The 22,832-nt window shown below is 38.4% G+C and overlaps 1 protein-coding gene across 1 annotated transcript; it reads left to right on the top strand.

Annotated features, from left to right (window-relative positions):
- Positions 1–1,613: 1,613 nt before the first annotated feature.
- On the top strand, positions 1,614–15,515 carry Smp_044530 (putative growth factor receptor-bound protein). The gene is made up of 4 exons (XM_018788615.1): positions 1,614–1,742; positions 6,016–6,371; positions 7,565–7,730; positions 14,620–15,515. The coding sequence occupies exons 2-4, from the start codon at positions 6,049–6,051 to the stop codon at positions 15,082–15,084; spliced, it is 954 nt and encodes a 317-aa protein (XP_018654140.1). The 5' UTR covers positions 1,614–1,742; positions 6,016–6,048; the 3' UTR covers positions 15,085–15,515.
- Positions 15,516–22,832: the final 7,317 nt, after the last annotated feature.

Below are 22,832 nucleotides of genomic sequence, written 5' to 3'. Positions count from 1 at the left end.
GACCCATATAGCTTTGTATGTGTATTTGTTGGAGAAACCGATGCACTTATAACTATGCTGCTGAAAACCCACTGACGTGCCGGTCTCTAACCATTCTCATCCGTTCTTCCAAGCCTATGTCGTCCGATGACATATTCATACCCGGTGTCATCCATTCGACCTTAAGATTTAGGTATCTCATCACGTTGGTCAGACTTTCCTACAGGCTCTTTTTCCACGACTGACTGCAGCCTCTCACAAAATTGATATTTGTTATCTCCTCTGTTGTCATTGGTGTGGACAAGGAGTAGATGACATTCATTTTAATTCTTTATTTTAAAGTATGCTTTTGTGATTCTGGGGCCATGAGATTTCCACCCTACAGATGTTATTTTTTAATTTTCTAAGGATCAGCGAGAATTCTCGTATATCCAAGGCAATTTCTTTATGACCAGAATACAACAGCACCTCACCTGAAGGTAATCTTTTCTGTCCAACTTGAGTCCAATAGATTTCGCTTATTCAGAGCACGCAAAGTTCATATCTTTGCATTTCCATAGCTAAATGGATGTTATACTAAGTTTCCCTCACTGTGCGAACATTCTATGCACCTATATTGATCGTCCATCTGATTGTCAGAAATAACATCGGCTTCATGATTTCCGAGGCATCAAAACTATCGTAAATGGAGACCGTTCAACTCCCACGCCAGAGTTTATGTGGTTTAAGTGATTTTTCCTAGTCTTAGTTTTATAGCAAGGTTTGTTCCACTGGGTGATGTTGCTGTAGTGAACAAGAGGATCAATGGAGACAATCAAATGTATTTTAACTCAACATCGCAGAATGGCTTAGTTAAATCTAAGAAGTATACAGTAATAACTCATTTGCAAAATTCCCATCAATCGTCCGAAACTTGATTGTCCCTTCGTTTCCACACTAATCATTATCTGTCCTCGTTCTCTTCTCTCCCTTCTTTCTGACCTTCTGCCACCAGGCATTACATTTTCAATTGATGATACATTCTACTTATATCTGTCGACTTTAGTAGCACACACTTCATGGCTAGCCTCGTGCCTTGTCCTTGACCTTGACGAGGACCGGTGAACTCTTTGACAATCGGTGACCTAACTACCCGGTGATTTGGCTAAAGCTCAGTGACATTTCACTGGCCCCGGAAGGGGTGCAGACAGGGTCGGAAGTGTCATAAAACCAAACGATTTAGATACTCTGAATCTGTGTAGTATGAAGTTATTCGACAAATCCAGAGAAAGTAACGTATCAGAGTAGTTTTCGAATAGTAAATAAGTGTTGTCCGGGGTGTCTCCACCATAAAAGAGTAAGAATATTTTGGATCATGTCCAAAATAGCTAAGAAATCGGTTTATGACATTTGTTCAAAATTCTTCCAATAAATCCTGAATACACTGAATTCAAACTTCTTAGAATTTAGATGACAAAGGAAAGAACTATTAATGATCTGCAACAACATAAAAATTCCGTGACCACAAGCTGATAGATTCGCTCAAACTCAGTCTTAAAACGAAAAAAAGCGAGTTGTTTAGTTGAACATAACTTTCTTGTGTCTCATCCATAACCATGTGAGACGTAGTAGCTCAAAAAATGATATTGAAAATTGAAGGCGCTGATTGTAATAGCAAGCGTCCTATATGGTTGGGCTATGTGTTCCTAGTTTCGATTCCGACGTTGTCATTATCTGAGGCTTCTGTTACCGCTGATCGTTGTTTATTGCTTTCCTTAAGAAATGTAAGTGCATTAAGTGTTTGATCTGTCTCCCACTCATTTTTGTTCTCTACACCTCTCACGCTATTCTGCATCCTCCCCCAGTATACTGTATCCTCTGGCTAGACGCAAACCGCTTCACGTTTTAGGGGTTTTTCGAAATGACTGGACAATGCCTCAGTTTTTCTAGCTTTCCTTATTGTGGTTCGACCTACACTATGATTGCTTCTTCTCGGTCTGTAGATTGTTTACTTCTGGCCACAGTATTACTTTTTCCACTTGCTGCCTGGATATTTATCAACCACAGAACATGGCGTGCCAGACGTTTACTCGCACTGCACTCAAATGCATTCACCTCTATAGGAATGCATGGTTAAGTTGCATGTATTTATTGGAATATCTCCAAAGTTCACATCTGTGAGCAAAAGCAGAGAGAGAGAGTGATTAGTTGAGGCGTCCCTGATATCAGAGACACCCTAGCGACACTTGTATCATTTATCCATCTTACCAGTATGTTTATTCACTGTCATCTAAATCAATATTTTGGACGGAGAGGTATTCAGTATGTTGACGGGTTGAGAAGTCAGATCTGAGTTCCAAAATGCTTGGGGACATGTTCTTGCTTGCCAAACATGTGTGTTTACTTTCCCATGCCTGTAACACTATGCATCATATTTGAGCAATGCAACTTACTCAGTTGCTCATTCGCAAGATTGAATTTTATTATAACCCATTAGGACCTAAAAGTATCCGACTGTGATGTGGTGGGGCGAATATTCCGTTAACTGGCGTGCGTAAGTTTTCATGTATGATCGCGTATACTAGGTTAAAGACAAGTTAAGGGAATTCATTTGACTTAAAATCTGCACTTAATGTCTTACTAAGACTGCACCACAAGATTATCGATTGTTCCATAGTAGCAAACAGACAGTCAAAAAATGTTTTGATTGTTTTCCAAAGCAGCATCTACTCATTTGACGAGTCCTATTTAATATATATAGGTCACATCTCACAATCCTGGTCTGTTTATTTTTGACCTCCCAATCAGGTTGTCGTTGAGTAGTGAGTAACTGAAGATGGTGGCGTGAGTGATGAGATCGATGCACGTATAATGAAAGCCAGAGCGGCTTATGCCAATCTGGGCCATCTTTGGCGCCTTCGTGATGTTAGTCTGGCTGTAAAAGGTCGGATCTACAACGTATCGGTGAGAGCAATTTTGCTCTATGCTTGTGAAACCTGGCCTCCCCGAGTTGAGGATGTTAGACGACTCTCTGTGTTCGATCATCGTTGTCTCCGAAGGATTGCTGACATCCAGTGGCAACACCATGTTAGTAATGCAGAGCTTCGGCATCGTGTGTTCGGGCGCCGAGACGATAATTCAATTGGTGTCATCATCTTGAAACACCGACTTCGGTGGCTTGGACATGTTTTACGAATGTCGTCCCAGAGAATTCCTCGTCGTGCATTGTTCCTCGACGCCGGGACTGGTTGGAAAAGGCGGAGAGGTGGTCATTGTATGACATGGTGTCGTGGTATGAAAGAAGGTTGCAAAGGGCTAGCTTCTGTTGATCCTTCACGACTCCCTGGCTGGGGTCCGTCAGTCAGTGGTCTTGAGTGCTGTCAGAGGTATGAGGGCAGTTATCACCTCCCGGTCGCCCACACCATGGAAGGGTTCTTCTATAGGTACCTGAAAAAGAAATTGGGTTAGAAGTAGTCTTAATGACCTGAGAGCGTGACCGCAGTGCCCAAGGGACAACTGCTTGAAATCGGTCACACATGACCTTTTTGTGGGTAGTTTTTGTGTTAGCTCCGTACTTTTTGGGAAGGCAGCATCGCTGTTATGCTGGTTGTCTGAAGGAAACACCTTACTGCTGTCACACCTCTGTACAGTCAGCAGTATGACTTTGCCTTCGGACCTTGGGTTTGCTGCCTTTAGTCTTACCGCTCTTCAACCGACCTGCCTGGCATGGTAGGACCTTGAGGAACGATTGTCCCAGCCAGTATAGCTCGATTGGTTCATCACGATAGGCAAGCCCGACCACCACGTCATGGTAGCAGCAACGGTCGGCTGGGGTCCGAGAGATGGTGCAACACAATGGCTAGAGACGTTATCAGATATGGTTCAGAATAGAAGCGAGTGGCGATCCTGCTATAACCTTTTACCTTCATGAAGAGTGGTTATAACTTTCTTAACTGAAAGAGTCTTGTGGTTGTACATTTCAGTTCTTTTATATATACGCATCTTCCCCATTTCTCTTCATATTCTCATTGTTTTGTGTGACGCATAAGTATCTGGTGTCCTTTTGTACCAATATGTATGTTTAAATAAATAAACTGAAGACCAGCTGTATTGTCCTTCATACCGTTCTGCCCATCGTTTTAGTCTCCTGATAGGAGAGTAGATCAAGATCCTGACATCCCCAGGAATAGTTGGCTAACATGTTTTAGCGCATTAAAACCAGCTACGTGCAAGCTACTAGTTTTCTGAAGTAAATCAGGACGCTTCTGATAGAAATCACTTTCTACTCCGTCCATTTCGCAATCATTGGGTGTATAGTCATAAACGACGAAAAGAAAACGTGTATCTTTAGCTTTCTGAGTTTATTACCGTGCCATTTAGTTTGACAGCTTATCAACAGTTATGGGTATTCGCAGACGGGTTGCCTGTTCTGTTCTCAAAATTAGTGGTACTACAATGCTGGGGGTCTATAAAAAACTAGTCAGGTCCGAAAACAGTAATTCACGTTAGCTCTCCATTCTGATTAAGTGAAGTCAATTTGATTACCAGCCTAGAATCCTGTATGCGTTTTTTTGTGGGCAATAAACATCGCAACGCATGCCTCCTGGGCGATATTTAATGAAACCTGTTGCTTAATTCGACTTGTCCGGATATTGGAAGCTCCAATATGTTAGTGGAAGCTCATTTCCAGATGAGTTGGAATAGCACGTATGGAAGAGGTTGAAGACAGGCGAGTAAGATTAGTGATGGAGATCGAAGAAATGTTAGAAAGTAAACAGGAATTTTTCTAAGAACTAGATTAACATGAGTGCTATTAGAAGTATGTGGGGAGTTCTCGTCTACCGGTTACCCACGATATGATAAAAATCGCCATCTCGGGAGATCTAGTTAAGAAACTCGGCTGGGGCTTGTCTTGACGACCTAACAGCATAACCACTGCTCTTATGAATAGTTTTGAGCATTTTAGCTGCGTGATTTTCCAACCTTAATGCTGGCAATGTAAATCGACTGGGGTAATTAAGGTGTGCTAATTTGTTTCAATTCTATCCACCTTTCCTCCATGAGAAGGAGGCATCGGGAATGCTAAATTTCTAATGAAAATACCTTGTTGTATTCACTCCATAGTATCACTGCCAGTACCACGTCACCACCAGATTTCAATTTTAGTGCTTCTAGGCCTACAACTCTTCAGCTGACTTGTCTGGCATTACAGGATTCTAAAGAATAAATATTTGGTCATCTGGATATCCAGGCCCAACTATCCTGTCAAGGTGCTAATTTGTTTCCATAAAATAATTTCATGTACCAATGTTTATGTGTTTGAATAAATATTCCGTAAAACACCAAGTTTGGTTTTGGAGAACCATTCAATAATCGATTTTGCCAAACAAAATGCTTAATAACATGAGAAAAATGGCTAGAAACTAACGGACAGTCTTCTCATTTGTACCTCACTAGTTGTTCACACGCTACCTTGTCAGCGATCAAACCCCATGTCTACTCTTCATAATTGCGTGACATGACATTGATACCAATTGCTACATCCGTATCTCAGATGCAAATTATCATAACATAAGAGAATGTCTATTAAGATTTCATGAACATTTCAATGAATCATACACATGATAGTAGCCGCATGCTACTACCACTCACTTGTTCCAGACTAGCCGTGAATTTAGTCAAAATTATTCGATGTATCAGACTTTTTTTTGAATCTACTATAAGTGATACTCTGAAGGAAGCATATGACAATGGTGTAAACCTATCACTCAGAAAATGATCAACCTTGCAATAAAATTCTCATGCGGCCGCATGAATTCAGTTGTACTTCATCATCTGGTGATCGTTGTTTGCATGATTATTGTCCAGATCATTTTCTCAAGATCAGTAAAACATTATATCTCTGTTAATCTAAAAGAATTTTTTAGTAGTTGTATCATCGCTAGCTAGGGTATTATGCTCTACTTCACGATTAGGTTTTCCATTTCATTCATTTATACTTTTAACGATATTATTAATTTACTTTAAACGACTTTTGTCTGCGCTTTTGTGTTCCAGTTTTAATAAGCTACGAGAAAATACTAGAGACTAATGGAAGCTGTTGCTAACTATCCATTTACTCCTACTGAACCTGACGAACTTGGGTTTGAAAAAGGTAGTACTTTATATATTGTTGGTATGGAAGAGGATCCGAATTGGTATAAAGCCCGGCTAGGGAACCAAGAAGGCATGGTACCTGCAAACTATATTTCTTTGTATCCTCATCCATGGTACATACCCAGGTGTAGTCGGCGAGAGGCAGAGGCCAGACTTTTAGAAACTGATCCGGATACGAACCGGGACGTACAACCTGATGGAGCATTTATTTTACGGCAAAGCGAAAATGATCCTGGTCAGTTCAGTATCTCGGTTAAGTAAGTTAACGATATATATATATATATATATATATATATATACTACCGATTGTTTTGGTGACTTCTAGCAAGTCATCAGAAAATCGTTCTCAAACTATGGGACGGTCAATTTCATAGATGCTTTGCGAAACGTTTGTTCAAAATAACTCTCTTTAGTTTCAAAGCTAAAATGTATCACAGCCGAATTGTACGAAGGTTTTTCTCCCTTCTGTCAACATTTCATGTTCAACAGGCAAAGCAGTAGCACAGCGCACAGATTCTAAAGAAAAATTCAGAATCTAGGTTTTCTAATAATCACGTTTTGTGAAACTGACTAAAGAACAGTGTATAAAATTTAAGGCAAGTAAGATATATAAACTACTAAATTTATGACCATGGAAATTTTTAAAAAATAATCGCTGTGTACTATTACTCGTATCGACGTTTCATAATGATTAGACTAATGGTAAGTCCGAATAAATTTACGCAGACGAAGTCGTGTCAAAATTGTTTGTCTTAATTGTGGAGAAAAATGTATTCTTCCTGGATATATATATATATATAACAAGCAACATTGCTGAAAATATATCTCTAGGGTTTGTTTGCTCGTTTCTCTGCGATCTAAAAGTTATTATATTTAGATCTTATGCTTGTTCATCCTGTCCTTCCTTTTTTGGTCAGCGAATACTCAGTGATTAAGGCTTTCGACTTTCAGTAATTAAGTCTGATTCGAACCCCTGGAAACGGGGTAGTATCACTAACCCTCACACTTTATGTGTGACTCAAACCAAAGTACGTAAATGTGTATCTAGCCAATTAGTTAATAAAAAGCGTCCGTTTTGTTGTTTTCGTCTTGTGTTTCAGAGTATAACAGTCTAAACTGTCTGACTACTATATAGAACTGCATTCCGTTTACTGGTAGTTTGTCAAATCGAAATTTCCAAAACAGGTTAGAAGGAATCACGAACTAGATTTTTACATAACTACTACCATTATTAGAGATTATGTATCATGGCTCTTCGAGACAGCGGAAATCTTAATCTGTCATATCATTTGCTAAAAATATTGATGTTAAGGATCCAACATTCCCAACAATTAATCGTCATAGTTACTATTGTATCTGTGTACCTAATACGTCATTTAGGCATCCAACGGTACGTTGCATCGTATTTCTTCAAAATAGTTAATATATTTCATTTTTATGCATCCTACAGAGAAGGTTCGTCGGTTTTGCACTTCCGTATATTTTTCGATCCAAAGGGTAAGTATTACATCTGGACGAATAAATTCGACTCAATTAATGCCCTGATCGATTATCATCGTCATCAAACAATATACGGGGTAAAAGCACTCCTGCTACGTGATTGTGTTTCAAGTAAAGTGAGTTATGTCGGGCATAATTTTCTATTAATTGGAGCCTGTTCTTGTATATTCGCTATTATATTCATGTGTCCTTACATGCAAATCCATCTTTATTCATTTTACAGCACTTTTGGTTCTCTTCATCTACCCTACTCCCCCTAAAAATTAGCAATAAATTAACAAACAAATAAACCAGTGCATATTTATTTGTGCACACATTTGTTTGTTTTATAACAATATGTAGGTTTTAAAGGTCGATTTGCATCCACTCAATTATTATAATGATATTTGTAAACAGGTATTCATTGAAAAGCAGTGTTAATATGTTTAATCCATTTAAAAAGGTTTACCTTACGTTTACGAGAAATGTACCGAAAACCTAATGCGTTAGCGCTATTTGGTTCTCTTCAAAACTATATCTGATACCGTCTCAAGCCACTGACTTTCTGATTATTTAGAACACTATTCAAAGAACCGTGATAAACTGGGAAATATCACTCGTACATAGATTGCTTTCATATAATGGTACTATGTCATATACTTGCTGCTATCCAACTAATTCCAGGGTTTATACATTGCTCTTAGTATGGAGGCTTCTAGGATGGCGTTTGTAAAACATGTTCAGTTCATCAAGTGTTTCGAAAAGGTTATGCCATTCATCATCACTATCTTTAAACAAATTGTTAAGGATTTACGAATAACTTGTCACTGGAATCAACCAATCCGGTCACACAGCTACCGAAACATATGAACCTTTCTACAGTTTCCAGTCTCATTGGAAAAGATGAATGAAAACTTCGGTTCCCACTAATCTCAGATAAGTAATTTGCATTTTGAAGGTTCAAAGTACATAACCCGCCTAAACTGAATGCCAACTGATTTAGTGCAATTTGATTTGTTTGTGTATCATTGTTCAGTAAGACAGTACCATCCGAATACAGACAAGACAACTAAAAATAGTAATCTATGGCGTATGCCACTTACATTGACAGATATCAGAAGTATATAACACCAATCAGAAGTGGAATGCCTGTCAAAAAAAGAATTGAGATTAAACTGAAAATAAATGGAAACAGAAAGGAATTGGGATAAAAGCAGAATTGGAAGAATCGTGAAGAGTATAAATGACAACTGATGGAAGATGTATGGTTTTCATATTTGATGAAAATACACTGTACTTTTGTATGTAATAACAAGTTGGTCTTCCCCATCTGAGTGTTCATCCACTGCATTTTGTGTCGCTGTCAAAGGACAGGCGGAGAGGAGGAAAATTTAAGGGCGCCGGGAGAAAAGGCGCTACCTGGGGTGCTCTGGCACAGGAAGGTGATGTTGAGTGGAGTGTTCTGGCAGGGCGATGTTGACTGTAGCAGTCGCTGTCGACGGATTGGAAGAGTTGGACGTCCGGACGCCGGACTTAGATAACTCGGCGGATGGCTGAGGAGAGGGTGTTAAACGTCCCAGGTTCTCGGCCGGCTGGCCGACATTTCTATGGAGGTCATTGCATCGGCGTACTCGACATTTTAACGGGAAGCGTGGCACAGGCTTCAGCAAAAAAGAAGGTGGCGCGCAGAACAACCGCATGAGCGACCGTCTAAAGATGAGACGAGTGTGGCGTATGCTATTTATGTTGATAAATACAAGTAGCATGTAACACCAGTCAGAAGTGGAATGCCTGGCAGGAGATGGTTGACAAGAGAGCGGGAATGTAAACAGAGAGTAATTGTAATACCGATGAGAATGAAGGAACGATGATGTTTGTAAGAAACAGTTGATGGAAGATGTGAAAATGAAGTATTTAATATATGGTTTTCATATTTTAAGAAGACACTGTAGTTTTGCATTAAATAATAAATTGGTCTTTCCCACCTGAGCGTTTGTTCACTTTAGACCTACAGTTATATGCATCATTCAGAGTTGCCTTCAGTATATGATCGGCGAAATAGCACAGTCCTACCTAACCTCACTGTTGAACTAGAACTATGGGGATTACTGATTGTATCCCTGCACTTCGGGCTTCTGTTAATCTGTAGTCTGTCATTTTCTTCACTACTATGTTAGCTGAAGCATTTCGCTATAAAAGCAACTAGTGATTACATATGAATAGAACGTGAACTAGTTAGAGTAAATATCACTCAGTGTTCATGAAGAACTATACCATCAGTCAAATAAGTGACCATATCCATACTAACTTTTTGTTTGTTAAGACGTATATTCATTTCGGTTGCTACTTGTAACTATCCTTCCAAAAAATCTTTTTATCACTTGAAACTAAGTAACTGAACAATTTTTCATTACGTAATAGCCTTCGTTTGTGGTCAAACTCACGGTCACCCGGAGTAGACCGACGGGCTTCCATCAGTTGTAAGGAGCCAGAAGAAACCCAGTGCTTGTAAGCGGGATGTTTCGCGAAGCCGCAAGCGGCTTTACTCGCCATTTTCATGGCGTTGTGAAGATGCAACCAATGCTCATCTATACTTTTCGATGGGATGGTAGCTAGCCTAGAGGCTAGCTCCGCTCGATACTTACTTGCAACAGAAGTTGCAGCCAGTTTACTAACATCGATCCGTTGGTGGTGGTCAATCCTTCGGCCACTGAAAAGGAAGGTGAGATTGGCGCAGACCAGGGCATGATCAGACTCCAGATAGGTACTCCAAAAGGAGCGGCAGTCTTGTACACAACCACGCCAGCGGTAGCTGATCGCGATGTGATCAATCTGAGTCCAGGCTGCAGATGCAGAGGGAGGACGCCAGGTGGCACACCGGCGATGACTGTGCCGGAAGTTAGTGCTAGCCAGAAACAGGTTGTGGTCTGTGCACAGTTGCAGCAAACGGTCCCAGTTATCTGTCCTGCGACCAACAAGTCCCCATCGACCACCTAAACGACTCTCTTCTGTGCCTAGACGCCCGACCTGAGCATTCAAGTCTCCGGCTAATACTACAATATCTGTCGAACGCGCTTTCTGGAGAAGAACTGTTAACTGGTGGTAAAACTCATCCTTGATTGCATCCGGGCTGCAATCTGTCGGGGCATAGGCGGAGATGACGAAAAGACACCGTTTCTCACGCCGGTTTCTTCTCACTTTGATGGAACTTTCTAATCTAACAGCACATAACCGACTGTTAATGGGGATCCAATCGATTAGTGCTACCTCAGCCCTAGCGCTTAGTGCAACACCAACGCCTGCAAGACCAGACGAAGATGCCACAGAGTCCCCAGATAAGCGCACATGAAACAAGCTTTTCGAAGCGACAGATAGAGAACGAGAAGCCTGGTGGTCGGAGCGTGCTAATGAGATGGAAGCAGCAGCTGCATCTGGTAACTGCTGGAAGCTCTTCCAACTCATCCGAGCCACTGGCAGCAAGAAGTCTGGCGTGAGTGAAACAATCTGTGAGGATGTCAGGATGCCGATCATTAACATCTATCGACGTCATGGACAATGGGCGGAATTTTTCTAAGGGCATTTCAACTGGCCTGCTGCTCCGGCAACATCAACCAGTTTGTCCTGCCCCCCATGGCCGGTGACGACCGATCCACCAAATGAGGCTGAAGTCCACAAGGAACTCCAACTCTTGAAACGTTACAAATCACCTGGCCCAGATGACTTACCTCCGGCTCTTTTTAAAGATGGTTACTTTCTGACTAAGGAATTGACTATGTTGTTTGCAAAGGTTTGGGAGGAAGAAAGTGTTCCAACATCATGGAGTGAGTCAATAGTCGTACCTATCTTTAAAAAGGGTTCACGTTGTTCCTGTAACAACTATCGGGGAATAAGTCTACTTCCGATTGCGTCCAAACTATTGGCTTCTGTCATTCTTCGTAGGTTGTTTAAAACCCGAGAACGATTGACTCGAGAGGAGCAGGCTGGTTTTCGTTCTGGTCGAGGATGCATTGATCACATCTTCACCCTCCGCCAAATGTTAGAACACCGTCATACTTATCGCAGGGCAACAATCGTAGTGTTTCTTGATATCAGGGCTGCCTTCGATTCGTTGGACAGGACTGTTCTCTGGGATTGTCTATTGAAGAAGGGTGTGCCTGAGAAGTTCATTAACATCTTAAAGGCCCTGTATACGAACACTTCAGGCAGACTGAGGGCATACAACCACCTTTCTCCCTTGTTCTATTCGAGCAGTGGGGTTAGGCAGGGTTGCCCAATCTCACCATTCCTCTTCAACTTTGCCATCGACGACATCCTGGAGACAGCTCTGATGGGTGTAAGTAATGGCGGTGTGGATCTGCTGCCTGGAGAACGACTTCTCGACCTCGAGTATGCGGATGATATTGTCTTACTGTGCGATAATGCCCAAGGCATGCAATCCGCACTTAATCAGTTGGCAATCAGTGTCCGCAGGTACGGCATGTGCTTTGCACCCTCCAAGTGCAAAGTACTCCTACAAGACTGGCAGGATTCTCATCCTGTACTCACCCTGGATGGTGAGCAGATTGAAGTAGTTGAGAAGTTCGTGTATCTAGGTAGCTATATAAGTGCTGGTGGTGGCGTGAGTGATGAGATTGATGCACGTATAAGGAAAGCCAGAGCGGCTTATGCCAATCTGGGCCATCTTTGGCGCCTTCGTGATGTTAGTCTGGCTGTAAAAGGTCGGATCTACAACGTATCGGTGAGAGCAATTTTGCTCTATGCTTGTGAAACCTGGCCTCCCCGAGTTGAGGATGTTAGACGACTCTCTGTGTTCGATCATCGTTGTCTCCGAAGGATTGCTGACATCCAGTGGCAACACCATGTTAGTAATGCAGAGCTTCGGCATCGTGTGTTCGGGCGCCGAGACGATAATTCAATTGGTGTCATCATCTTGAAACACCGACTTCGGTGGCTTGGACATGTTTTACGAATGTCGTCCCGGAGACTTCCACGTCGTGCATTATTTGCCGACTCTGGGACTGGTTGGAAAAAGCGGAGAGGACGTCAGTGTATGACATGGTGTCGTGGTATGAAAGAAAGCTGCAAAGGGCTAGCTTCTGTTGGTCCTTCCCGACTCGCTGGCTGGGGTCCGAGAGATGGTGCAACACAGTGGCTAGAGACGTTATCAGATATGGCTCAGAATAGAAGCCAGTGGCGATCCTGCTGCAACCTTTTTTTACTTTCTTCATAAAGAGTGGTTCTAACTTTCTTAACTGAAAGAGTCTTCTGGTTGTACATTTCAGTCCGCTTTATCTTTTCATCCCTTCTCTTCCTACTTTCATTATTTTGTGTGGTGCATATATAGCCGGTGCCCCCTTGTACCAATATATATGTGTTTAAATAAATAAATAAATAAAATCTCAGAATTGGGTTTCGTACCAATTGACAGTTGTTAAAATGAGTTATATACAGTCTTTGATGAGGTGATCCTCTCTGTGCAGTTCGAACTCGTGTCACCAATTGCTACAGTTGAAAATACCTTAAATTGATATGTAAGACTCCATTATCACATACGACTAATTAAAACTAAATAGTGATTGACTATTGTAAATACTGTATGTAGTCCTCCGAGTGTCAAACTTAATAGAATAATAAACCAAAGACGTTTTTCTACATTCCATCCTACACTGTTCCAGCTGTATGGTCGTAACAGTCATAATAAAAATTTCAGGGGAGCTTTTTTTACGAAGTGAGGTAGTTATATGCTTTGAATAAATGGAACTCAAACACTTTGTTGGCGCTATAATCCAATGGTCACAACATCCGATGATGAAGCATTGCTACAACTGTTTTAATTAGGTAGACAAAATGGCATATGACATGGGATACGGAGTTATACTTCGTCACCAAGCCTCATGTCTTAACAGATGCTAGTAACTCATCAAATCATTTTAATAATATTAAGATGGGAAATAATCTACAAAGTTAAGTGGAGAAAAATAAAAATAAAGCTTTTCAGAAGGTTAAACCTCAGTCATACGTTTGACTTTATTCAGATAACTACTTAAGTCCTAAGAGCACTGGAAAACTGTCTCACCACATTATGTCACTCGTTAACAGCGCTTATGGGGACCTTATTAAAAATAGAATATATTGCCTTCAGACTTCTTAGCCACCACTTAACCTTCAGATCATAGGGTTGGATATTGAGTGTTTGCAGGTGTGACTTCAGCGAATTCGCAATGCTGCGCGACCGTCATCCATTGCCACCACGAATCAATCATAGTGCCCTCAATTGATTTGGATCTAAAACTACTTTATTCTAATGAATTTCTTATTTTTGTCACTTACAAGTGTACGAAGAGAAGTGTATATATAAAGCGATATCTGTTAATTTTCGATTAAATGCCTTTAAAGTTAAGATGCATTTCTATCAATATTTAAACAATGAACCTTCAGATTTGGACTATTATATGCAATCCGGTTTGTCAAGTATAGTCATGATTCTAGCTCTTTAAATTTATTCCATTCAGGTAGTAATTTGTTATCAATATGAGACAATTATTGCTGCAGAAGCCTTTAGTATTTATATAAAGTCTATTGGTATTAACTGAAATTCACCGATGTCAATTGTTAATCCAGGTGTTTTTCGTTCCGTTGTTTTGAGACTTTTTGTTTTTGATTTAAATCGTAGGAACATATGTATGAGACTTCTAAGAGTTGACTTAGAACATACCAACTGATTGTATGCTCACCATTTCCTACGTAACCGTATCATTAAATTCTTGTCTATGATATTTCCTAAGTATAGTACTTGAGTGGGTACCTAATGAATAAGTTTAAAACACGAATATAAACCAGTCCCAATGATTATAAATGATATTAACAACTGTGTTGGCTAAATTACTTCTATATTTAGTCTGAAAACTTTAAAATCAGTCATACTTTCGTTATTTTTACTTCTGTGTCGCTTCTTAGAAGTTTTCTGTGCAAAAAGAAAACCCCATAAAATTTATTATTTATTAGTGGTCTGTTTGTAATTTTCAGACTTTTGGTTCAGTTGGTTCCGGTCCTAATGTGGTTTTTAATAGCCCTAGCATTCACACAAATACTACTAACAAGGGTTCCCATCCACAGACTACCGTTGGTTCACATTTACATACTAAAGAGCACCCTGCTCAAATGAATCTGGATTTACCTCCTGGAGTGGTATTTACAAATTTGTCTGGACGACAGTGTGTAGCCAAATTTGACTTCAATGCTGAGTTTCAAGAAGAAATGTCATTTCGTCAGGGAGATCGTCTTCGATTGCTTGGTGAAGAAGATGAAAATTGGTGGTTTGCTGAATTAATAACTCATGCTTCTAGTGGTCAACCAACTCCTCAAGGCTTGATTCCTGCTAATTATGTCAAACTCTTATCAAATAATACGTCTAGTTCCACAGTTTCTAACATGCGTAGTAATCCTTCTAAAGTTCCACAACCCTCTGCTCAGATCGCTCGTGCTACTTAACTTCTTTTGTATAAGTATAGCTGCAACACCAATATATGTACACTACATTGATATATTTGATGAATCAATCTAACCTTCTGGTTTCCACAGCTTGTGTGTTTATTTTTATTATTGTTTTTATCTGCTCTTGTGGATGAACTTTCATGTGATAAGTTTATGGTAAGTAACAGAAACTCATGCTCATCTCAGTGACTTATTCGAAGCTCAATCTGGATCTCATGTGGATTTTCTATTTACCGAAAGCACATAATACGATCAATTTTTTGTCAGCAAATTTCATTTCAAATCTCAGAATTATTTGAATGTCTTTTTAAATGAAATAAATTGTACTACTGAGACTTATTGGTCATCTTATTACCCCTAAGTTTCGTGATTTGTATTTTTTTCCAGAATCAAAGCCTTGCTTTGGTTTTGTTTTTCACTTGTATTTTTAAATGAAATATTAGTTTTTCTGATCTACGTTTGCGAATACTTATGTATATGGGCTAAAATGTTTCTGATGCATGTACTTGGTTCTAGGTTATGTCATTGTTTAATGCATAATTGTCCATGTGTATTGTTACCATCAACATACTCACATTCTCTTATTACTCTTATTAAATAATTCTTTATAGAAATTACTTTCTACAGCAGGCCAATAAATAGTGGTTGTATAAAAAAACACCCAAGGTTTCTCCAGAAAGCTCTCGTCTTTGTTTCGTTGACTGATATACCATTATGATTATCTCTGTTGTACGGTTTTTTATAGTCTGTGTTAAAACTAAATTTCCTTTCGAATAGTCATGTTTTCTTGAGATTTATCCACAAGTTGAATAAAAACAATCCCACAGTTATTTGTTACATGATTTTAATATCCATGCGAATCGACCGAAAAGAGTTTGTCTCACTAAATATGGGAATAAAATACATAGATGACTTAGAATTGATTTGCAATTCAAAAGTCTTTGCTGAAATGTATTTATTTAAGGGCTTCACATGTTTCCACTAGCTATTCAATCGAAAATATCATTCATAGATCAATCTTGATATGTATCATATGAAGTACTCTTTCAGTATTCAGTAACTATTGTACTGTGACACCTCCTTTTTGTAAAGTTATGAAGTCACAATTACCATAAAAGAAAGTTATTGATGAAGAATCACAGACAGTTCAAGAAGGGAATTTTCTTTTTCGACAATGTCATTTACTTATATTACAAACGTATTTGTTGTTAACTTTTAAAAATAGTAGTCTATAAGAAAATAAGAAACTATGTCATTCATTGAAGCTAACAACAATTCAAATTCTTCAAGTATCGAATATAATAGTATATCTTCTCAATCTTGAACTCTGGTGTCTCTTTATACATAAATTTCTATTCTGTCTTGTCAAACCTTATTCCCAAGGTTAAGTTTTATATCGTTGCTACTGCATTAATCCGATCTCCTTTTTTATTTCCATCTCGTCCTACTGATGTAGTATAGCAACTTGTACCGATAGACATCTGTACCAAGCCCGATGATGATATCTGGTCGTAATAAGATTTAGAAAGACTGTTGCATAATTAAAAAGTTATCAAAAATAAAGTGGCATTGAATTCACATTATATTACACTAGACTACCATTAATAGAAGTTAACTATGAATACAGTTGTACAGCTTGAGATAATGAAGGAAGGGGTAGAAAAGGTCGACCCTGAAAATGTCACTTCCCACTTTAACCCACAGATTTTTGTCTCCGATGTTAAGACTTTTAGAAGTGAGGAGTTAACGCATCAAAAAACCCACAATAGGGCCGTGCTCCACCGGCCTCAAGCAGTTGTCCCATGGGTTCTGTGGTCACGTTCCCAGTTCGCTAAGACCACCACTAACTCAGCTTCTCTTTCAGGTTACTGAAGAAGAAACATCTTTTCACTATGTTGTCATCCGGGAAGTGTCAACTACCCCCATGCCCTTTTCAGCACCTGAAATCATCTTGTTCAAGATCAAACCTTTACCTCACCTCTGAATAATTCTTCTATCCTCACGACTAAGCCTTATCATTTATCTTTACATTCACGCGCTACCAATGCTGATGTTTCGGGTTCACAAGATGATATTCCTGGTCTCCTGAAACTACGCTTTTAATGTTCGCACCTTTTGTCAGACGGGATTGCAGGCTTCTTTAGTTAGAACTCAAGAATCTCGCGTCGTCGATGTATGCTACGTCTCTGAAACGCATGTACAGAATCTAAGTACGATCATTCATTTGACTTCACCATGTCAGTATAAAGAACCCGCACGCTTTACTCTTCGTGTATCTGAAGACCCTACTGCTACTTCACGCGGCATCGCTGGTATAGATATAGAACTAAGTTCGAAAGCAGAACAGACTCTCCTAGACTAGATTCCAATAGACAGTTACTTATGTGTTTAACTAAACAAGACAGTAAGATCTCGGAAAAATGGGGATATACGACGTTGCCTGTTCGTTTTCTCTGCCTACACTACCGCTGATTGCAGCTCGGACAAAGTTAAAGATGAATTTTATGGGAAGCTACCAAGCCTCCTTCAAAAAGCTAAACGCTCTGATGTAGTGTTAGTGACAGGTGGTTTTAATACTCTAGTACGTAAACCAAACCGAATGGCAATTAGGCTGATCTTACTGTGTTGCGGCTCAGCGAACAGAAAATGTTGGCCGTCTGTCGCGACAGTGGACAGCCGTTCGGAACTATCAAGGAAACTGTTATTTATTGTTTCCGCCTTCAGGTTTTTTATCTTCCTCATATCCCGTAAGTATATAATTACTTCTCAAGCATTTGTTTTTCATCTTACGCAACCTTATTTTGATTCTCGAAGTGATCTACTATTTATATTTTCGACCAATTTCAAAGGGTAACAGGCGTAAATAAGCTGCGTAAACCAAAGGACTATCACTTAGACGTACGAGATAACATGACTAGTACGGATGACAATTTATTGCAGAATTCGAAATTTTTCATTATTTGTTGAAAATAAACAACTTCATTAGACGTTTGGAAAACCACCATTTCTATTGGTTTTAGAATAAAGGGACGATCGTAAGTCGAACATATTTCACACGATAAAAAATGTCATTCTATTTCTTAAAGTTCACCTTTATTAACATACGCATTTTTTCACTTGTCTTTTTGCTCACGCCCTTATCTGTATGAACCATTACTTCGCTATTGAAAACGTAAAGTTGGTAGTGAGTTACACTAATATTAAAAATGAATTATATCAAGCTCCATATCAACAGCTCGCATAGTCAGAAGTGCGATTTGCTGACGGGTAGCTCATCGCAATGTTACCAAAAAGTGATTTCGATTTAGCGGTCTATGGAATTTTCAAGCAAAAGAATGACCGTTTTACACGAAATATGAAATTATTGAATATTACTCCTGAACATAGGTATAATTTGTCTCGTTATCTCTCTATAGTATGCACAAATAACTTGTATTTATCTGCAAAAATCTACAATATCCTCACAGAAATTTGACTCAGGGTTAGAGGATTAAGTCTCTCTAGTTTTTGACTGGAAAGAACTGTCCGCACAGGTTAATCTAAAAAGAGATTGATATAGAGTAACCTATTGCTGTTGTAAGCTATAATTAAATACAAAAGAAAAAGTTAGCTACTTCTTTTCTAAGCACATAGGAGAAACATTTTGAGCACAAATATCTCGAATACATAGTGGTAGACGTATATGGGATTGTGTTCTTTTGGTTTTTGAATATCATTTACTGCTAGGTCGGTGACTAAGTTCTTACAACACATTAATATTTTGCACCAACTTTACTGATAGAATGGAGGCCTTAGGACGTGGAATTCCAGCCACACTGAACCTTCTTGAGCATAATTAGGAAGGTTATCTGTTGGGGATGTTAGATTTCCAGAACTCACTTAGTAAATACCTTGTTTTTGTAATTTTATCTTGAAAATTTGAATTTCTTTGCTTCCGCGCCAAAAGCGCTCTTTCCACCTTCATGTCGTATTTCCCACTTGGGAAAACCTTAAACGCTATTGGTCCGTTGCGTCTTTCAGTATGCTATTTTGTAACGCTTCCCAAGGACAGTTTTATGTTGTGTACATACGTTTAGTTTGTGCCTGTTGGATCGCTCATGCTTCTGGCTGCTTGTGGAATATAGTCCCCGTTTGGATTTCGACTTATCACTAGTTAGCGGGGCTGGGACACGTCGGAATAGCTAGCTTATTGGTCTTTGGTTACAAGTCTTTGTTCCGTTCGCATACCACGTGAACTCGTAATCGCTTCAAACATAGCATTATCACTGTCAAAAGCTCTCAAACAGTAATATATAAGTACTGATATTTCTCAAAATTTCTTTACAAATAAAACTATTAGTATTTTTTTCACTGTTAATACTTAATGGTAGAAATGAAATAGGTAAAAAAAGAGTTAGCTCAAAATGTGAGATGCGCTCTAATGCGTGTTGCAGAAAACTCAAATTGTTTTCAAATTAAATTACACGATTTACCATGTGTACGTTAGTTAGAACATAGCTATATACACGTATTGTATAGAGATGATTGATTATGTGATTTGTCACAGTTTTACTTTTCTACGGCACAAAAAACAATTTCAGTTATTTTAGTGAAGAAGTTTATTTCCATAAAATCTGAGAACCATACTGGATAACCCTCAGAATACTGAAATTTATCTGTCAATCACTCCACTAGCCTCGGTACGTGCACTACATTTACTAAAATACTACATCGTTTAGTTGTAAAACTATGTTGTTTCTTTTAACTCGATTTATGAAATTGGAGGTAAAGCTATACTAAGGATAGTGCGGAGATATTCATAAGATTTTAAACGGTAAACACGTACAACAGAACTAAAAGAACCGTTTCGGCGACTTTATGACTCATTACTAAATAGACAAAGAATGTTGGAATCAATATTTCAACACATAGTTCCAATACAGGAGTGCAGAGTAAATATTCAGTAATTAGTTGAAACAAACAAGACATGTTTTGTTCTTTTTTGTCAGCAAGTAGTAAATTGATGTCTTGAAATTGACCATGAATATTCAACCTTGTTTGAACGAACTTGCTTTCCATCTATGATGGGCACATTTATTTCTCCTTTAAGATGTGCCCTAGATGTGTTCACTGTTTCTTTTCTTTACGTCTATCATTGTCTCTGTAAATTTATTGGAAAGAATATGTAATAAGTTATTGATTTTAGTGTTTGTAAATAGTAATAAGAATACTTCTGAGAAAGAGTTTTTAGCCTCTACTATTTTCACACAAAAAAGAATGTCATAAACCCAGCTAAAAAATGACATCGCTTTTGACCTTTAGATAATCTCTGAAAATACGAGTTCTTTTGAAGATACAGTCTGCGGGATTACAAATCCTATTGAATTAATCAATAAGAATAATTTAGTTTTTTAACTTTCATTTAAGAACCTCCAAAGTAAACGTACGAAAGAAATGAACATGTTTCTTTTTTCACAAGATAGTATACATCAAACCTAAAAAATAATTCACTTTGATGGGACAAAAGAAAAATAACGGAACGGTTGTTTATACAATTTAAGTCAAACATGTCATCAATTTATAACTGGTTTTAGACTGAACATTGTAGATGAAATTATTGAGTTTAATTCGACATACAATGTTTAAATCCATAATAATTTTGTCATAACTAAGGGATTCTGTTTTAAGTTTCGAGATGAGTTTCTTAGTACATTCAATTTGTGATTTTGTGACACGTCGTACATACCCTTGGATGAAACGGCAGAGATCATAGTTGAATATTCTGAACTTTTACCTTTACCAATCCATGAATTCAAACAGCTCCTGTTTCTGTGTACAAAGAACATACAATTCAAATTCAACAATGTGTTCTACCGTCAAATTGATGAAGTAGCCATGGGTCCGATTCTGGCCGACATATTTATGGGAAATCTCGAATAGAAGAAGCTTAAGCATGTCATCAATAGTACCACACTCTACTGTAGATACATGGATGACACTTTTCTTGTTTGCAACAATCACAAACACTCCATCAATCTACTCAGTTTGTTCAATAAAGCATACAAGGATATAAAATTTACCATGGAACATGAAGTGGAAGATAAATTCCATTTCCTAGATATTGGAATTAGACGAACATCAGTGGGTACATTACAAAGATACGTTCATCGCAAAAACACTTGAAGTGGACTATATCTCAATTACTACAGTTTCTGTCCATTGAACTACAAAAAGGGTATTGTACGAACCTTTTTTGACCGCGCACGCAAAATCTGCTCAAATGAGTGTCTTGAAGAAATTGCTTTAATCACCAAGTGCCTACGTGAAAATGCATACCCGGAGAAATTCATCCATAAATAGGCAAACACCAAGTATGATCGAGTGGAAAAGAAAACATGCTTCTTATACCTACGTTTCAAAGGAGATGAAATCCCTGGAATAATTAATCACAGACTTGATTCTGCGTTGAAAGCGACCTACCCAGCAGCTAAACTGACAACGGTGTGGGAAACTAACTGCTCACTCAAACAAGCTAAAATCGACAAGTCCTCTTTTCTCAGTAGCTCCAACTGCATTTACCAATTTACATGTATGTGCCAAAGAACATACTTTGGAATAACCGAGAGAAGAGTACATGTTCGTATTTCTGAGCATGTTCGTAAGAAACTGAGGCTGAGAGTGACCAGGGCTCTCAACAGTGCAATAGCTCGGCATTTACTCGACACCGGGCACACCGCTGACATTTCTCATGCTTTCAAAATTATTAGCAAACAAAGAATTACAATTGCTCTCCAGTTTGCTGAAGCGATCGCGATAAAAAAAACTCAAACCGGATCTATGTACTCAAAAAGAGACAGTGATAAACTTATTACTACCCTGGTAATCCATTTCTTGTTTTTTGTTTTAATTTTTTGGATATTAGTTTTACTTTGGTTAATATTTAGTTTTTATTATATTCCTCTTCCATTGCCCAATTCTTAAACCACCCTTTCTCTCACACATTTCCACTGACTTGTTTCTCTTAAATTATATGAACTCTCCAAATTCTATTCAATTATTACATAACCCATCCTATTTGTTTTTAATTCCATGAATCCTTCATTACCTCTAAAATTATCACACATTTGATCATATCTGTCTTTGAACTCCATTCAACTATTACGCCACCCACCCTTTATGCTTCCTTCATTCTAATACCTAATAACCTCTGACCTTTTCTTGAACATATATATAAATGTAGTTATCATTGATGACCTTTTGTTATTGCAATCCTTTTACATTCACTTATGTCAATTGTTCCACACTATATATTATCTCAATACTAAAACTCTCATCCATATTTGGTTGTAAGAAGTTGATGAGAAATCACGAAATATAATGAATTCATATTATTCTGCATCAATATTTGTTTTGGCTTTATTGTATAGCTTTAGATTTCCTACCATAAACCATAAGTATTCCAAATTTTTCATTATCCAACTACAACTTTAAATTTCGTGGCTATGAATTTGTAAGGAGAGATTTCTTGAAGACTAATAGTAAATTTAACTAACTAATTATTTCTAATCATTCAAACAAATAACTTACTCGTAGTTTTTAAATAAGTTATCCAAATGATGAAAATTCACAAATGAATTAATGGCCATTCCTTTTCAGCAAGCTAATTTCAACTAACTAATTATAAGCCTGAATCGATAGCTACATTTTCTCGTTATTACTATCAATAAAACATTAAAAATCTTGACAGATATTAAACGAAAAGAAGA

Source organism: Schistosoma mansoni, chromosome W, assembly GCF_000237925.1.
Source record: "Schistosoma mansoni strain Puerto Rico chromosome W, complete genome".
Lineage (NCBI taxonomy): Eukaryota > Metazoa > Platyhelminthes > Trematoda > Strigeidida > Schistosomatidae > Schistosoma > Schistosoma mansoni.
The sequence above is the reverse complement of the archived record's forward strand: the minus strand, read 5'-3'. Positions and strand labels throughout refer to the sequence as shown.